At 35.4% G+C, this 15,299-nt stretch overlaps 1 protein-coding gene across 16 annotated transcripts in view; it reads right to left on the reverse strand.

Moving 5' to 3' along the window:
- The window catches only part of SLIT2 (slit guidance ligand 2), a 256,661-nt gene that overhangs the window by 78,850 nt on the left and 162,512 nt on the right, over window positions 1-15,299 (reverse strand). For 11 of the 16 annotated variants that reach the window (XM_035323809.1, XM_035323803.1, XM_035323805.1 and 8 more), the window contains 3 exons: window positions 13,459-13,622; window positions 12,766-12,777; window positions 10,785-10,923 (listed from right to left, as the gene is read on the reverse strand). In XM_035323809.1, the coding sequence (XP_035179700.1) occupies window positions 10,785-10,923; window positions 12,766-12,777; window positions 13,459-13,622 (315 nt within the window). The remainder of the gene's footprint in view (window positions 1-10,784; window positions 10,924-12,765; window positions 12,778-13,458; window positions 13,623-15,299) is intronic. The other 5 variants (XM_035323812.1, XM_035323806.1, XM_035323807.1 and 2 more) reach the window with 1 other exon arrangement.

Consider the following 15,299-nt stretch of genomic DNA (forward strand, 5'->3'; position numbering starts at 1 on the left):
AGGTGCTTCTGCAGTTGTGATTTCCAACCTAATCAAATCAAATCAAAGTAGGTCCCCAGTGAGTAGACGGATTCTTCCCACTGTGTCCCCAGACAGCCTTGTGACACATAAATCCCTTGACACTTTCCAGGAGGATGCTGTTCTCTGCTAGGAGCCTGCAGCACACCATTAGTGATTACTACTTCCGCACTTAGAGACAGACAACATGTTTATTTATACTGACGCTTTCAAAACAGCTTATTTTACCACTGTAAGTAGTGATTTCTATGAAAGACTTCTGCTCCCAGAAAGTGGCTGTAGAGAACACCCAGTTCTCTACAAAATTCTTTCTTTATTTTGCACGTGGAGTACAATATACTATGCCTGCTCAGTAGAGAAAGATACACAATTTATACTGCATAGAGATGTGCTACGCCCATACAAACATCTTCCTTAAGAAAACATTAATTTGAATATGGATCAGCAAATTAACCGCAAATTTTATTATCAAACAATCAGGATGTAACATCTTGTTTTAAGTAAATTTGGTCAAGTTAGTCAGTTTAGCATTTAATTGATCTAAACTCTTCCTTCCAGCATCTACTCATTTACAAAAAACATGTAAGAAGATTGTCAAGAAACCCCAAAAGAATTTTTACTACAGAGAAGAAAGTGTAAGCTGTGCAGTATGTCTGATGTATTGCACAGATGCTGATTATACATGGTAATAAAATTGACAGCTCTTCTTTGCATTTTCCCCATCTGCTTTTTAAAGTAAATGGCAAAAACAGCTGTCAGAAAACAGAAAATAGATTTCAGCGATGGGATTCAGTGCAGCTTCTGAATCTGAAGAACTGCAATATGCACCCAACACCTCTCTTATCATATTTAACATCTGCCAGGTTTTTGGTTGTTGTTGTTTTTACTTGTTTGTTTTTCAGAGTGCTTTTATCCAGTAAATGTCTCTTCTAACTTCAGCAGCAAAAGAATTCTGCTGAAATCTGTGGTATCATCCATGTCTAACAAAACAAAAGATGTATTTTGAATGACTATATTACTTGCACTTTAAAATTTCAGTCTCTAATTCTGTGTATTAATAAATCTGGTTGACAGTTTACTAAATATTTGCATATAAAGAGTCACTGTCAATGCTGCCCTAAAGCTTGCCAAAATGCAAACATCCAGTCTAATTGTTCTATCAAATATTTCCTCAGGGGACTGACTGCAAATGACAGACATCTCCATAGTCCACATTACATCAAAAAAGTAACAAGGATTGCTGTAGTAAAGCCATTAAAGAATTCATCACATTTAAAAGCAAGTCCCAAACCTGCATTTGCTAAATTTTTCATCACAGACAAGGCCATCTCATGCTCTGAACCGTACAGCACCATTAATGATGGTAGGGTTTACATTCCTTAATTGTTACAGATTTAGGTTGTAGGCAAATGCACCCCTTCTTAAAGAATTATTTGCTCAGTACTTTAGCATCTGTCAGAGTGTGCCTCCTGTGCAATTAGCCTGAGTCACCTAGAGTCAACTTAAAGCCTCTCTAATTAGCCTATTTTTGATGAGAGCTGTTACACTACAAAAAACTACTTGAGCTCTTCAGAATAACTGTATTAAGTTCACAAAAATAAATGTAATCCTGCTACACTCTTGGTTCATCATGAGTGATGACTCGTCAACCTGCTTAGGAATCCCATTGCTCTGTGTGGCTGACAGTGTGGTGGGAGTCCTCACTACCTGTTAACACTATTTGAGCATGCACCATAAATTTACCATAAAAAAATATAAATATGGTTCTATGATTCTAGGTTGGTATGTTCAGTTTCTTTTACAGTAACTTCGCTCACATTATTGCTGAGGAAGAACCATATGTAAAAATAAAATCTAAGAGTAACGACACCTCTGGAGTGTAGCACAGCTGTCAGAGAACTATGAGGGTTTTTCTGGAAGAGCTAGATAGGCCTTCTCCAGATTCTCTTCATACTATGTAAAATATTCATTTATAGCATGCCTGACTTAGTTTCTTTCTCTTAGCAGAGTACACAGAGGTCCCTCAACATACTCCAGTACCACCAGAACATGCACAAACCTCGCAGAAGTGGAACAATGTGGTGCTCATTCTGGCCAGTACCTACTTCCAAAGTTTCTGGAAACCAGCAGTGGGGTTGTTCCTCCATTTTGAAAAAAAAGCAAGTTAGCTAAGGCCACAAGAGATGTTCTTCTTCTATTTCCATCTTTAAGGAAGAATACCCTGCCATTGCACCAGTTCCACTACAGGGTGAAATTTCAATACAATTTCAAGATTAAATTCAAGAGTGAATCATAATCTCTTCTGCTCAGGGTGCTGTGTGATACTTTACATAAGGTTTCACACATAAAGACCTCCTCCTTTTTCTTTAGACTAAGTTTCCTGTGCAGTTGCTGTGTTCTGTGTCTCTGCATCTTCCTGACTGTTGAAATTACCCTTTTCCTGCAAATTTAATTAGTTTTTAAGGTAAGACACAAGAGTATGAAGAAAGCCAAAGATCTGAACAATAGTAGCATAGAACACATGCTAATAAAGAACAGGTTAAATATTCTACCTACAGAAAACACCATTTCTGACAACTGAAATAAGAAATAAAAAGAAACAAAACCATAAAGCCACATGATTTACCAGTAATTTTCAGATTAGAGAGACATTTGAGTAAGAGCATGACAAATCATTTCTCTCGTGTGTTAAGTGGACAGGTTTAGCTGTCAATTTCGCAAAAATCTAATCTATTAGCTTCAAAAACTTCAATCTATTTCTGTCAAATGGAATGTATTTTAAGTCTTCCCTGAGAAATATTAAGGTACGAATCCTAAACAGTTAACAGTAATTCAGTTAAATCTGTGTTGCAAAATTAAATGCATTAAGGTAATGAAGTCAAGTACCTCAGTAGATTCCTTTACATAATTTTAATTTTTCACATTTATTCAATACATTGCCTTGAAGAGAATGCATTTTCCATTACTCACATGCAACTGTTGTGTCTTTATATGTATGTGTTACATAAAAGATGTTAAGATTTTAGCAGATTTCTTCATTTTTGATAAAGCAAACACTATTTGTTTTTATGTATTGCAATGGCCATAAACTCTAGTTTTACTAACTAAAAAGACCAATGTTTTGATTTAAACTAGAAAGCAGAAACAAATACAGACTTTGAAAAACAGTCATTGCTAAAATGCCTTGTAACTTCTTGCATCCTCCCCTCAGCATTCAGACCCATTCTTTTCAAGATGTGAAGATGCCGGGTCTGGTCTCATTTCTGTCAGGCTACTGTAGATAGCTGAATCGCACTCCGAGCTGCTAAAAACAGAGAAAGCTGTTTTGTCTTGGATGTTTCCAAGTTTTCTTCTTATGCAAGTCTTTGAACTTTTTCAATAAATTTGCCTAAGACACAAAGAGACTTTTCTCTGCAAAAGGACATTCTTGGAATTGTCTTTTGCACCTCAGTGTAAGAATCTCCCTGGTCAGTAGACATTTACTTAAGGCTGTACTTTGGACTTTCAGCTAAGGATAAATTTTAAGAAACAACAGAAATGATGTAACTGTATAGATGCCAAGCTTAGCTTGGCATAGATTCTTTCATACAGCTTCCAGTTCTCGGATAAAATTATGAATTTACACAAAGTGAAGGTAGTGTGACCAGGTCACTCTTTACCCTATCTTGGTTAAATTCTATGCGTCAAGTTCAGTTCTGTCAGACCTCATTTCAGAGAGCTTTCCTTTCTCCTCCTTTTCTTCTTTTTCTCCACTTCTCCTTTAAAAATGAGTGTTTCTGTGAGAACCAATCTCAAGAGATTTTAAGCCTGCTTAATATTGCAGGGCTCACAAAGATGTAGTTGAGTGCTTGACAGAATACACAATTTTTAATCTCTTAATCAACAGACAAAAAAAAATTAAAGTATAAGAGATTGAGATGGAAGAAGATGAAAACATTAAGAAAAATAGTAGAAACTAGGAAGATAAGATGAGACAAAAGTGAGGGGACAAATTAGGAAACTGTCAAAGGAAATATAAATAAACTTATGAAACAGCCATACAGTTTCTAGCTTTGGCATTCAAATGTTAGAAAGCTCCACTGAAAAAAGCAAGCAACTTTATCTTGAAGGCCACAGTAATTAAGAAGTCAGTGACTTTTCACTACTCTGAATTAACAGAGGTGAACTGTCAAAATTCCTGATTAAAATGCCATATATTTTTTCATTTCATACATTATATGGTTTAGGGTCTTTTCTGTCCCTTCTGAAGACTCACATTATTTATACAACTGTTGTTTAGTTAACAGTGGCAACCCCCCAGTGACCCTCCCTTTCAGCAAACCTTTCTCTTTGCAATATCACCATTTAAGGACTCCTATCCTTCTATAATAATAATAATATAAAAACAAACAAACAAACAAACAAAACAATTTACTCCTTCCTTTGATTAACTAAATGGTTTTCATGTTAACAAAAATGCAGAAAAAAAATCAACTTAATTCCATGCCTGATTGCTTAAATAGTCATTTATACAAAGCTGTGGTCATCAAAGAAGGTCATTCCTCACCCCCACTGTATCAACACCCTCAGCAGCACTTATTGCCACTGTATTTATTTTCTTTTATTCATAACACTACTGTAAAGAAAGAGGTTTTAGAACCACTTTGACTACTAGTTCAAGCCACAGAAGAGAAAAGAAAAACAGAAGAATGTAAGAGCATTTTCATGAGGTAGACTTGCTCATTAATGGCTTTTTGGCCTCTCCTTTTGAAATAAGAGCCTGTCACTCACTCACACCATTATGAGAAAAGGTACCAGTACATTTAATAAAATTGCTGCTGGGTTACCATTTGTAAGGTTTGTGATAGTCTGTTTGAACATGTGCCAAAAAGTCTCAATTTGAAGGAAACCAGAATTATTTCTGCAGACTTTTCAAAGAACTTGCATGCGGAAGGTGAATTCTAAAATGCAACCAAGTGAAAAGAGATTAATGATGCTGAAAAACTAAAATGTGTAAGGAATGCCTGCAGAGAGGCTGATAAATGCTATCACTGTTAGAAAGGCAATACTTTCTAAAACCAAATAAAGTAAATAGTTTTGAACCTTAAGAATGACCCATAATGTCTTTAATATAAGAGCTATATGACAAAGGAGGAAAGTGCTAGGTATATTAGACCACTTGAATTGGTTGAACTCAACAGACCAAATATGACAATGAAAGAACTTCCCACACAAATTTCTGTAAGAGGTATAAACAACAAATCTAAACCAAGTTATATTATGACTTATATTGGAGAGGGATTCTTTATCAGGGACTGTGGTGATAGGACAAGGAGTAATGGCTTTAAACTAAAAAAGGGTAGATTTAGATTAGACATCAAGAAGAAGCTCTTTCCTATGAGGGTGGTGAGGCACTGGCACAGGTTGCCCAGAGAAGCTCTGGATGCCCCATCCCTGAAGGTGTTCAAGGCTGGGTGGGATGGGACTTTGGGCAACCTGGTCTAGAGGGAAGTGTCCCTGCCCATGGCAGTGGGAGGTGGAACTACGTGATCTTTAAGGTCCCTTCCAACACAAAGCAATCTATGATTCTTTGATATTTCTAATGGATAAATGCTATCTCATGATTTGAGATTGTCTATGAGAAAAGGCTTAAGCAACACATATTAAATAGCAAAATCCTGAAAACTACTAATACATAATATTTTTAAGTGAATAGCTACTATACCATGCTTTGCTTAAGTGAAAAAGGCTTAATTATGATGTATTATAAAGAAAATGTTTGAAAACTATTAATATGTAACATCTATTGTCAATGTTTTATTGTCACAATGTTTACAGTTACAGGCATTAAAATAATAGAACTATGGGAAGCATTCCCAAAATGTTTCCTGCAGGTCACTCATTATGTGAAACCTTTAAAGATGGCCTAGAGAGGTTACATTTTATTTCTGTGCTTGCTCTAGAATTAGTGGATACACTAAAACTAAGGGAGTCTTGTTGCTCAAGTGATCTTTTACTACATGAAATGTGAAATACTTTTCTCTCAAATAATATAGCATTGATTGGACTCACTATGAAAAGAAAAGCTTAGGTACTCTTATTTTTAGCTGTATGTGAGTTTATTTAGATAATAAAGAGAATAATTAATTTTGCAGAATAGGTATAACTGGTACAGACACAATTGTACTAAGCCAATAAAGATTAAGAATTACATTTACTGAGATACTGAATTCTTAATTTTCCTCTGAGCTTTATCTAACCAAAAGGGAGAAAGAGAGGACCACCAAAGGTTTTATTCTCCTTCCATTTTCACTGGCAGCTACTTGGAGATAAGCAGTCCTGCTACTGAAGTCATCTTCCCAAGTGGTACCAGGCAGACAATGCATTGACTGATAACTGACTGAACATAATGGGAATTGCTACTGACTTTTGTAACTGTTGAGAAGCCAGACAGAGTGGTACAACAAAACCCTCTCACCAGCACCCTGATGCTCCCTAGGAAACCCACCTGCACTGGGCTAAAACACTGTTTCTGCAGCTGGCTCTGGCTCCTCCTGCTGCCACCATCACAGAAAACCTGCTCCCTCCTAAACCACTTCAGCTCCTCTTCCCCAGTGGCTTCAGTTATCACACCAAACTCAGGGAGGCTGCAGAGCTGTGCAAGCACATAGTCTGCCAACTCTGCTACAGTACTACAGAGGCAGTAGCTGTCAGCAGAGAAGACAGCTCCTACTGTCTTAAAATGACATCCCCAAAAGGTTGTCCAGCAGAACTACCAAGACAATGCAAAGTCGTAGTATCAATATTATCAGTATCAGTATGCTCTAAACAGAAAGCTTTTTTCCTTCCTTTTCCTCAAAGAGCTAACACAGAGCTTTGACATACAAACTTTTACTCAATTCAAACTGCAAATGTTCAATACTTAAGTAATTCAATATTTCATTTAAAGGGCTTTGGGCACATAAATTAACTTGTTATATAAATAATCCACTCCCAGAAAGGAAAAAAAAAAAAAAAAAAAGGTTTTTTTTTGAAATGGAACATACACATTAAAACCTGCAGTTTATTTATGTAAACCAGGAGGACAGAGAACAACAACATTATTAATACTACTTAGAATTTATGCAGCATTGTCTCACATGGACTGACAATGTAACAAAGTATTTTGATGCAGATACACGGTTTATGTAAAGGAAGCTTGTGCTGGGCAAAGAGCAAGAAATCAAAGCTTCATAAGGTACTGAGGTCAAACTGAGAGAACAGATGGAAGAAATGGATGGAGAACACCACAAAACAACAAAAAACATGAGTATTTGAGTATTTGTTGAGGACAAACTTCACAAGAACAACAAGAAAAAATTAACTGGAGTATGGACTTTTAGAAACTATATCAAGATTATATTCTCACTAACCTTCTGTACATGTAAGAACAAAGAAAGAAAAAGCAGAAATGGATGGAAAAATGGTATCTGTAAAAAAACGGGTCAAATTTTTAGCAACTGTATACATTAGGGCTGACAATAAAGTTTAACCTTAGTCTAATAGGAAAAGTTTATTCACATGAGATACAATTAGGTAAAGACAAAATATAGGAAAGATGCAGACCCCAAGGGTGTTTGTGGACCATTATGTTGGCTGAAGCATGACATGACAGCTTGGTAGTACTCAGCACTGGATTCTGCAAATACAGCCCATAAACAGGTGATAACTATTACAACTGGAGGGCACAGAATGTTGTCCAGACTAAGGGAACTTACAAGTACTATGGATTTTTCAAATGTGCCTGTCAATAAAGTGCATTTATAAAATCAGAAGAGAATACTCAGTTAAAAATGCAGAATGTGACTGTGGAAAAAAGTACTGAAAAGTTTGGAGAATATCTGGCCCATGTGAAATGGTAGTATAATGACAATTTTCTTATGTTGTGCACAGGAATCTAATGATGGTGGTATTATAAAATCACTGAATAAATAATAATTTGGCTGTTAATTCCGTACATCCTTCAGAAAACTCAACAGGGAACAAGCTCTCTTCTCTTTCCTTCTCTCCCTGAGAACTGGGGAGCTCCTGCCAAAGCATATGCTCAAAACTGTGATTAAGATAATAAAGGCATGTGTGTGGGAACTGTGTAATGGTGGTGGAAATACAGTGCTCACTATACACTTCAGGTCTCTATTATGCTCCGTGTTCAGCAGCTCCTTGGCATTCTTTAAAGCTACTGTGACAGCATGGTCTCATCTCAAGTGCTTCTTTTCAGTTACCATTTTGGCACAAATACAACAATTTCGTATAAAAATAAGTGAAACAAACAAACAAACAAACAATGTGATACAATCATTATTTCTAATTTAATTATAAAGAGTTGTTATAAGCAATAGTTGCAAAGCACTTCTCTAAAAACAAAAGTTTTAAACACTTTATTGTAGGATAGCTTTAAGATGTTATCATCTGAACCTTTCTGTATGTTGAAGTTAGATAAAAGAATAGGAGACCGAAGTCTTTCACAGAACAGCTTTAAAAACTAACATGCAATTTGAATCAGTGTTCAGAAACACAAGGTGATATGTGGATGGAAAAATAAAATTACATCTGTAAAATTTTAATTTTTGTTCCTGACAAAAACAAAACAGCTAAGAAAAAAAAAAAAAAAAAAGACCTATGATTTTTCATGGTCATTTCAATGGAAAGTGTGCTGCAATGAATATTGGCAGTTAAGGAAAGAAAGTATTACAGTGCAGAAAGCAGAAAGGAAACTAAAATGCCATCATATAAAGTGATGTTTCATTGTCATCTGGAATATTTTGTTCAACTTTGGTCAATGTAGATCAAAAAATTGAGAAAACCAAGAGTTTGGAGATAAAGGAGGAAAATAATTAAGAAATCAAAGGTTTTGGCATCCAAAAAGATTGAATGGACTTGAAACATCTAGTTTAGAGAGGAGAGGAATGAGAATGACATGGAAAATAGAAGGTTGCAGGACAAATTATGAACCTTAATGCATATTCCTTCACAAAGACAAAGAAAATTAATGACATTTTAAAATACTATATTTAAAGCTCGAAGCTTTGGATCCCTGCCTCCTCTCCTTCAATTTATTAGCTTAAAATAATTAAGAACACAGTAGATGTGACAATTAAGAACACAGTAGATTCTAAAGCAGATTGGATGTTTGAAAGAATAAACTTTTTTATTTTTCTTGGAAAGCTATGCAAATTGTCAATTTTCACGATTTTCCTCTCATGAAAATGGTAGAGTTTAAAGCTTTCACCATACAACCTTTACAGCATGCTTATTTGCTGAAATCTCAACTCATCTTCAACTTATTGACATGGAAGCAGCAAAGATCAAGTGATTTTCATCATACACTCACAAAATCCCTTACTCTAATTCTTCCACTGAGTTTATACCTGACTTTCAAAGTTTTTCATGTCCCTTATTTTTCTTCCTTCTTTTCCTGTACATTTCTCTCCTTACCTTCCACTCAACTGGAAATTTTTGTTCTCATTTTGTGGTAAGTGCAGCCTACCACTGACTCAAATCATATTTCAATCCTCCTGTTTGCTCAGAAACTAAGGCAATCATTGAAGTCCAGTTCTCCCATCATACTGGCATTTGCGGGTACATACCTGTTTAATTTAAAATAAATACTAAAGTTTGCTTTTCTAATGTCCTATCTTGCCTTGTACCAGATTTTGAATATGTATATTTATGTATTATTTATGAATGGCATTAACCGTGCAAAACACTGCAATCTGCTTTTTAATGTAAACTTTACTTATGAACTAGATACACAACAGAGATATCAGTTTACAGTGCATCACTATGATCTATTATACATATAATCATATTATACATATTATATTTATATGAGCACCTATGCATACATATTTAGCAATATTAATGGATTATGGATCTCAGAATGTGAAAAGGCCTCACTCTGGGATGTGGACAATGTGCAGTCTATCAGGAAATATCCAGCCTCAGTTTGCAACCTGTTAAATGCATAACCAAATGCTAGACATGTTAAATTATTAAAGAACATCTTAAAATAAAGATTAGGGAACACGCTTGCAATCCCTAGTTGTGCCCTTGTAAACTCACGTTTTGCTTTTGCTCCTCCCCTGCAACAACACAGCAGCAGCCTTCCTGTGTGCCCACACCATCTCTCAGCCACACTGCTATGACTCTGCTTGCACATTTTGTAGATGTTGCTATTGTTTATGCCATGTCATGCAACCTTATCAGCATGTGTGCTTTTCCATCCACGGCTATATGGTATTAATGCAATGACTATACCACAGATTGCAATTAACCACCACACTTTTGCCTTCTCAAACTACCCTTCTGAGGAGGTTGCTTTAGCAGAATACTTAGTATGAGCAATGTAGGTCTCTTGTCTTTGTTGCAAGATATGCTCCTCTGACAGTGAGACTTGAAAAGGTGATGGAAAATGAGCAACACTGAAAGGAACAGAGTTTATAGCCTGCATTGAAAATCCACTTAGTTGCAGAAAAGTAAGGATTCATGAATTATTTTGAATCCAACTCAGAATGCAGTTTTAACTGTGAGTTGGGAGTAATACATATAAACCTAACTCGTAAGAGAACATATATGTTTTAAATATTTTCATATATCTATATATTCCTTTTATTTCTGAATTTGAATGTGCACTCCAAAATTCTTACCCTGTATAATGCATATTATACAAATAACAACAATGTATACATAGCACAAAACTGTTCTCTGCAACTTCATTGAAAGAAAAAAAAAAAAGTCAGATTACGCACATTTCAGTAATGGTTTCTGGAAGATTTGTTGGGATTTCAGTAAGGCCTTTTCCACGACAATCCACAATGTTGTTACTACAGGTGCATGCAGTTGGACAATGCAAGACACTGCAGGATGGAGCCATAAAAGACTGGTGACCTGCAAAAGAAAAGAGTTTCTTCTAAAACTGTATAAACCTGTCAAGGTTTATAACCTGGTAACCAAGGTAACCTGAGGTCCAGGTTACCTCAAAAGTAAAACATCACACTTTACACCTCCCTGAAAAATGGCAGCAGAACTTAAAAGTTTCCCATTCATGATTTCAAACATTGTTTCCACATTGTTTCCCATTCATGATTTCAAATTGCATTAATTTAAATACCTAATTAATATCAACATGTTGACACAATAATGAGATTAAAGAAAAATGCTCAACTATTATGCTGGCTCTTTCATCATTTCTCAGTTACTTCATATTCAAAATAACTTTTTTAAAGAAGGCTAAGTGTAGTCCATTTCTTAGGTATATTTTATTTATTCTGTGGTTTTAAAAAAACAATGATTGTTTTACTTTTCAGAATTTTGTGTATTAAAAATGAATGTCAACAGAAATGAATGAACTTTGCCATGAACACTGAAGCTCTTCTCTTAGTTCTGTTCTGCAAATACTCATTTATGAGTATTATTCTTCGGTGTATGCACCAGTTACAGACAATTTTGGAATTATGACCTTTTCATCCAATCACAAAGATAAATAATAGGTTTGACTACATAGCTTATACTCTCACTCCGGATTAGCTCAGCAGACTTTCTCCCCCAATTTAACAGTCTTTCTAACTAGTCAGGTAGCCATGAATTTAAACAACTTTGTGACATCCCCTAAGAGTTTTATGTTAAATTCAGCATTTATAATTACATGTAACCTTAATAGTCACATATTTAGATATGTTTTAGAAAATAAATATGAATATCTTATTACATTTTCCTGGAAATAGGTTGCATATTTTATAATACATTAAGTAGAGCATGTCGTTATTATAAAGATTTAATGATACAAATTACTGTTTTGTAATGATATGGAAGGCATGAAGGCATGAGAAAGGCATGAATCTCCTCCCTTCCCCCCTTTTTCCCCTTTTCTTTCTTATTAACGTAAAAAAGCTAGAGACTGTTTTGAAACTCCTAGGGAAAACCTAACCAAAACAAAAACTTCTCGGCTATGAAATCTGTCTTGCTGTATTTTATGTCATATATTAAGATAGAAAGGGTACACTGATAATGTATGACAGATCACTTTAACGTTGCAGCCAGTGCTGTTCCGATTTACAGCTTCAAATAACTGTTCCAAGTTTTAAAATTACTCTTCTGAAAAGGTTAGTCTTTTGAGATGGTAGTTTGCAATATAACAATTTGTTTTCATGTTAAAGCATCTGTCACAGAAGTACAAACAGCTGCCAAAACTAACAAAATAGAAAATATTTCACCTATTTTACTAAAAAAAAAATATGCAATGATCCAGAGATAAAACACGGTTATTCCCCATCTTCAAAATCAGCATTAGTGTCCATGTTATAAAACTATGCAGTTTACAAACAAGATACATGAAGTGATTTTGTTAGGAGCTCTTTTAAGTATACATAAAGGCTGAAGTAATGGTAAGAGTGTGGTTATCATTTGCCATGCTAGGATGGCATGGTGCCTTACACTGTGATGTTAGAAGCTGTTCAGTATGGACAGAAACTGTGCATAAAGCTGTTTAAAAACAAACAAACAAACAAACAAAACCACAAACAGATCTGTGTAAATTTTGGCATATTTGGCAATAGCGATCTGGGGGTCTGCAGAAAATCAACTAATAGAAACAGTCCTGCTGAATGACCGAACAGACAGCTATTTTCCATCTGTTTTTCAATGTTTTGAGGAACCTTGAAATAGCAGGTAAAGTTTACAGAAAATTTTCAATCAAGTTTAAAAATATCTAAATAAGAAAGATAAACTTGCCTTCTTCCTCATCTAGGAGACATGAACAAAGGAAAAAAAATAAATAGAGAAAATGTGATTAGTATTGAATAGCTTCTCATTTTGTCATTTCACATCAGAAAACAACCTGATGCACTAAAGAATCATAGAATGAATAATAGAACTGCTTGGGTTGGAAGGGATCTTAAAGATCATCTAGTTTCAACCCTCTGCCATGGGATGCCACCCACAAGATCATAAAAGAATACCAGTAACATTCAGAAGTTTATTTGGAGTTTCAGAAAAATATTTAAACTGAAATAAAAAAATCAAAAAGAAAAAAAACAGTGTGTACGTTTTGTTTTTTAAATCCTTATTACTAAAGGCCTTTTCCTTAATAATAAAAGATCTTATGTTCCCAGTCAGTGTATCTTTTATTTCATTTTCTGTTTCTCTCCCCCTCTTTATGATGGCTATATTTTCTATGCAGCATTCACACAAAATTTGTAAGGACAGAGGACAGAAGCATTGCGACAGAAGATACAAATACTGATAAAAATGATTAGCTTCATTAAATTAGAAAAAAGGAAAAGGAAAAGAAAAGAAGAAAAAAAAAGAAAAAGAAAAAGAAAAAGAAAAGGAGAAAAAGAAAAAAAATACGCAAAAGCTAGTAAGACGTAGCATGAACAGTCCCTGCTGAGCTGTTGTCAGGCCATGCAAACGTGATGCCCTTACCGCTGCAGACGAACTCCCGCTTCTGGACCTCTGCCACGTTGTGCCCCCGCAGGTGGGCCGGGCCCATGCACTGGGTGTAGAGGCCAACACGCGGCCGCTGCCGCAGCCAGTCGGACAGCCAGGCCAGGTGGCAGTCGCAGTAGAGGTTGTTGGAGTGAAGGCGACTGCGTGAGAAGAAGTGTGTCCATATGGTTAAATTGGGGAGAAGAAACAGAAAGAAGGGCAACCCATCCTTCCTGTTCCTCCCTGCACCATCAAACTATGCTGCCTTACTAATAAAAATCATGAATGAGTGACTGATGTTTTACATCTTTCATTAAAAGTCTGGGAATTAAAGGCTAATAAACAAAGCTTATACAAGCAGCAATATAACCTTTTAATTATGGTCTAAATCACTGAAAAAAAAAAAAAAAAAAAAAAGATTAAGACTTGTTAAGAAAGTTTCTATAGAAACTTCTTAAGAAAGTATCTATAGTTTCTTTCCTCTTGTCTGAAAGAAAAAAGTGAACACACATGAGCTTGAAAGCTGCCTCAGAGGTCTTTAGTCCAGATATGAACAAATGATGAATAAGACAGAAATGTCCAAAGTAACTTATCACTGTAGTGTCCTATAGTGATAATATATTGTCAAAAAGGAAGAGTTCATAGAAGATTTGGTTTCCAATTAGATATATCTAAGTCTGGCCATTATCAGTCTCTATAGAAACAGCCTGCAAAATCCATCTAACAGGTCATATTAATTTTCTGCAGAACAAGACAGAGTAATAACTCAATATAAAACACCTTCTATCACATCCCTTTTCTGATTTCCTCTCTTTGTTTAATTGCAGAAAGGGGGATTAGCTGCTTTTGGCTCCCAGAGAAATACAGCCTAAGCAATGCCTGAAATTTAAAGACCAAATGGCAGCAGGCAATGGAATTAAGGAAGTCGCCTCTTGGTTGACAGAGACTGACACAAGACCACGGCTCCTTGCCAATTGGCAGAAATCACTTTGCCATTGATAAAACATCAGACAAATGTATTCACTAAATTAGGTAAATTACTTTACTTTGGCTCTAACTTTTCCCTGGCCCTTGCATTTTTCTCAAACTACAGAATAGGACATCCACAGTTATAAGTCAAATCCTTACTCGGAACCATCCATAACAGAATAATGTCATTTTGGTCCTTTTTAAATGATGTGCTCAATCCTAACTAAATCACTGTAAAGAAAGTGCAAGAAAATGAGAAGTTAAACAAGAAGTCTAATTAGTCCATAAAAAGTCCTTAAAGCAACATGAATTGTGTTACAAACCAACAAAACCAAAAGACTTTAACTCAGTGTTTTTTGTTGTTGTTGTTTTTTTTTTTTTTTTCTTCCCACAAATGACTAGAAATTAAAGAAAATGCCTTTTTGCCTCTTCCGGCACTGATTCTTGTGTGGGTGCTTTGCAAACATAGCTCAGAATACAGCACAAACATTCAGTACAAACTGTGGCCAGCGGTAGGCAAGAACACCATTGAGAATCTGAACTAATGCCGCTGAAATCAATACGGTTATACAAGCATATTCGGACAGCAAATGGGATATTACAGCTATAATCTAGGACTCTGTGTGCCTGTTTTCTTTTACTTCTAAAATAAATTTTCAAAAGATAAAATAACCCACAAAAAAGTGTAATGGTAACAAAACTTGCTAATTTGATTCACTGTAATCTGGAGTTCAGAATATAAACTGGATTTCAAAGTTTGAAAGAGGAACAGATGGATATTCAAGTTTTCAAGTCTCAGACACAAAAGAATTGAATGAAATTCTATTCTCAAAATATAACTGAGGCCACCAAAAGCCCATGCTCAGCAC

Source organism: Oxyura jamaicensis, chromosome 4 (genome assembly GCF_011077185.1).
Source record: "Oxyura jamaicensis isolate SHBP4307 breed ruddy duck chromosome 4, BPBGC_Ojam_1.0, whole genome shotgun sequence".
Classification (NCBI taxonomy): Eukaryota; Metazoa; Chordata; class Aves; order Anseriformes; family Anatidae; genus Oxyura; species Oxyura jamaicensis.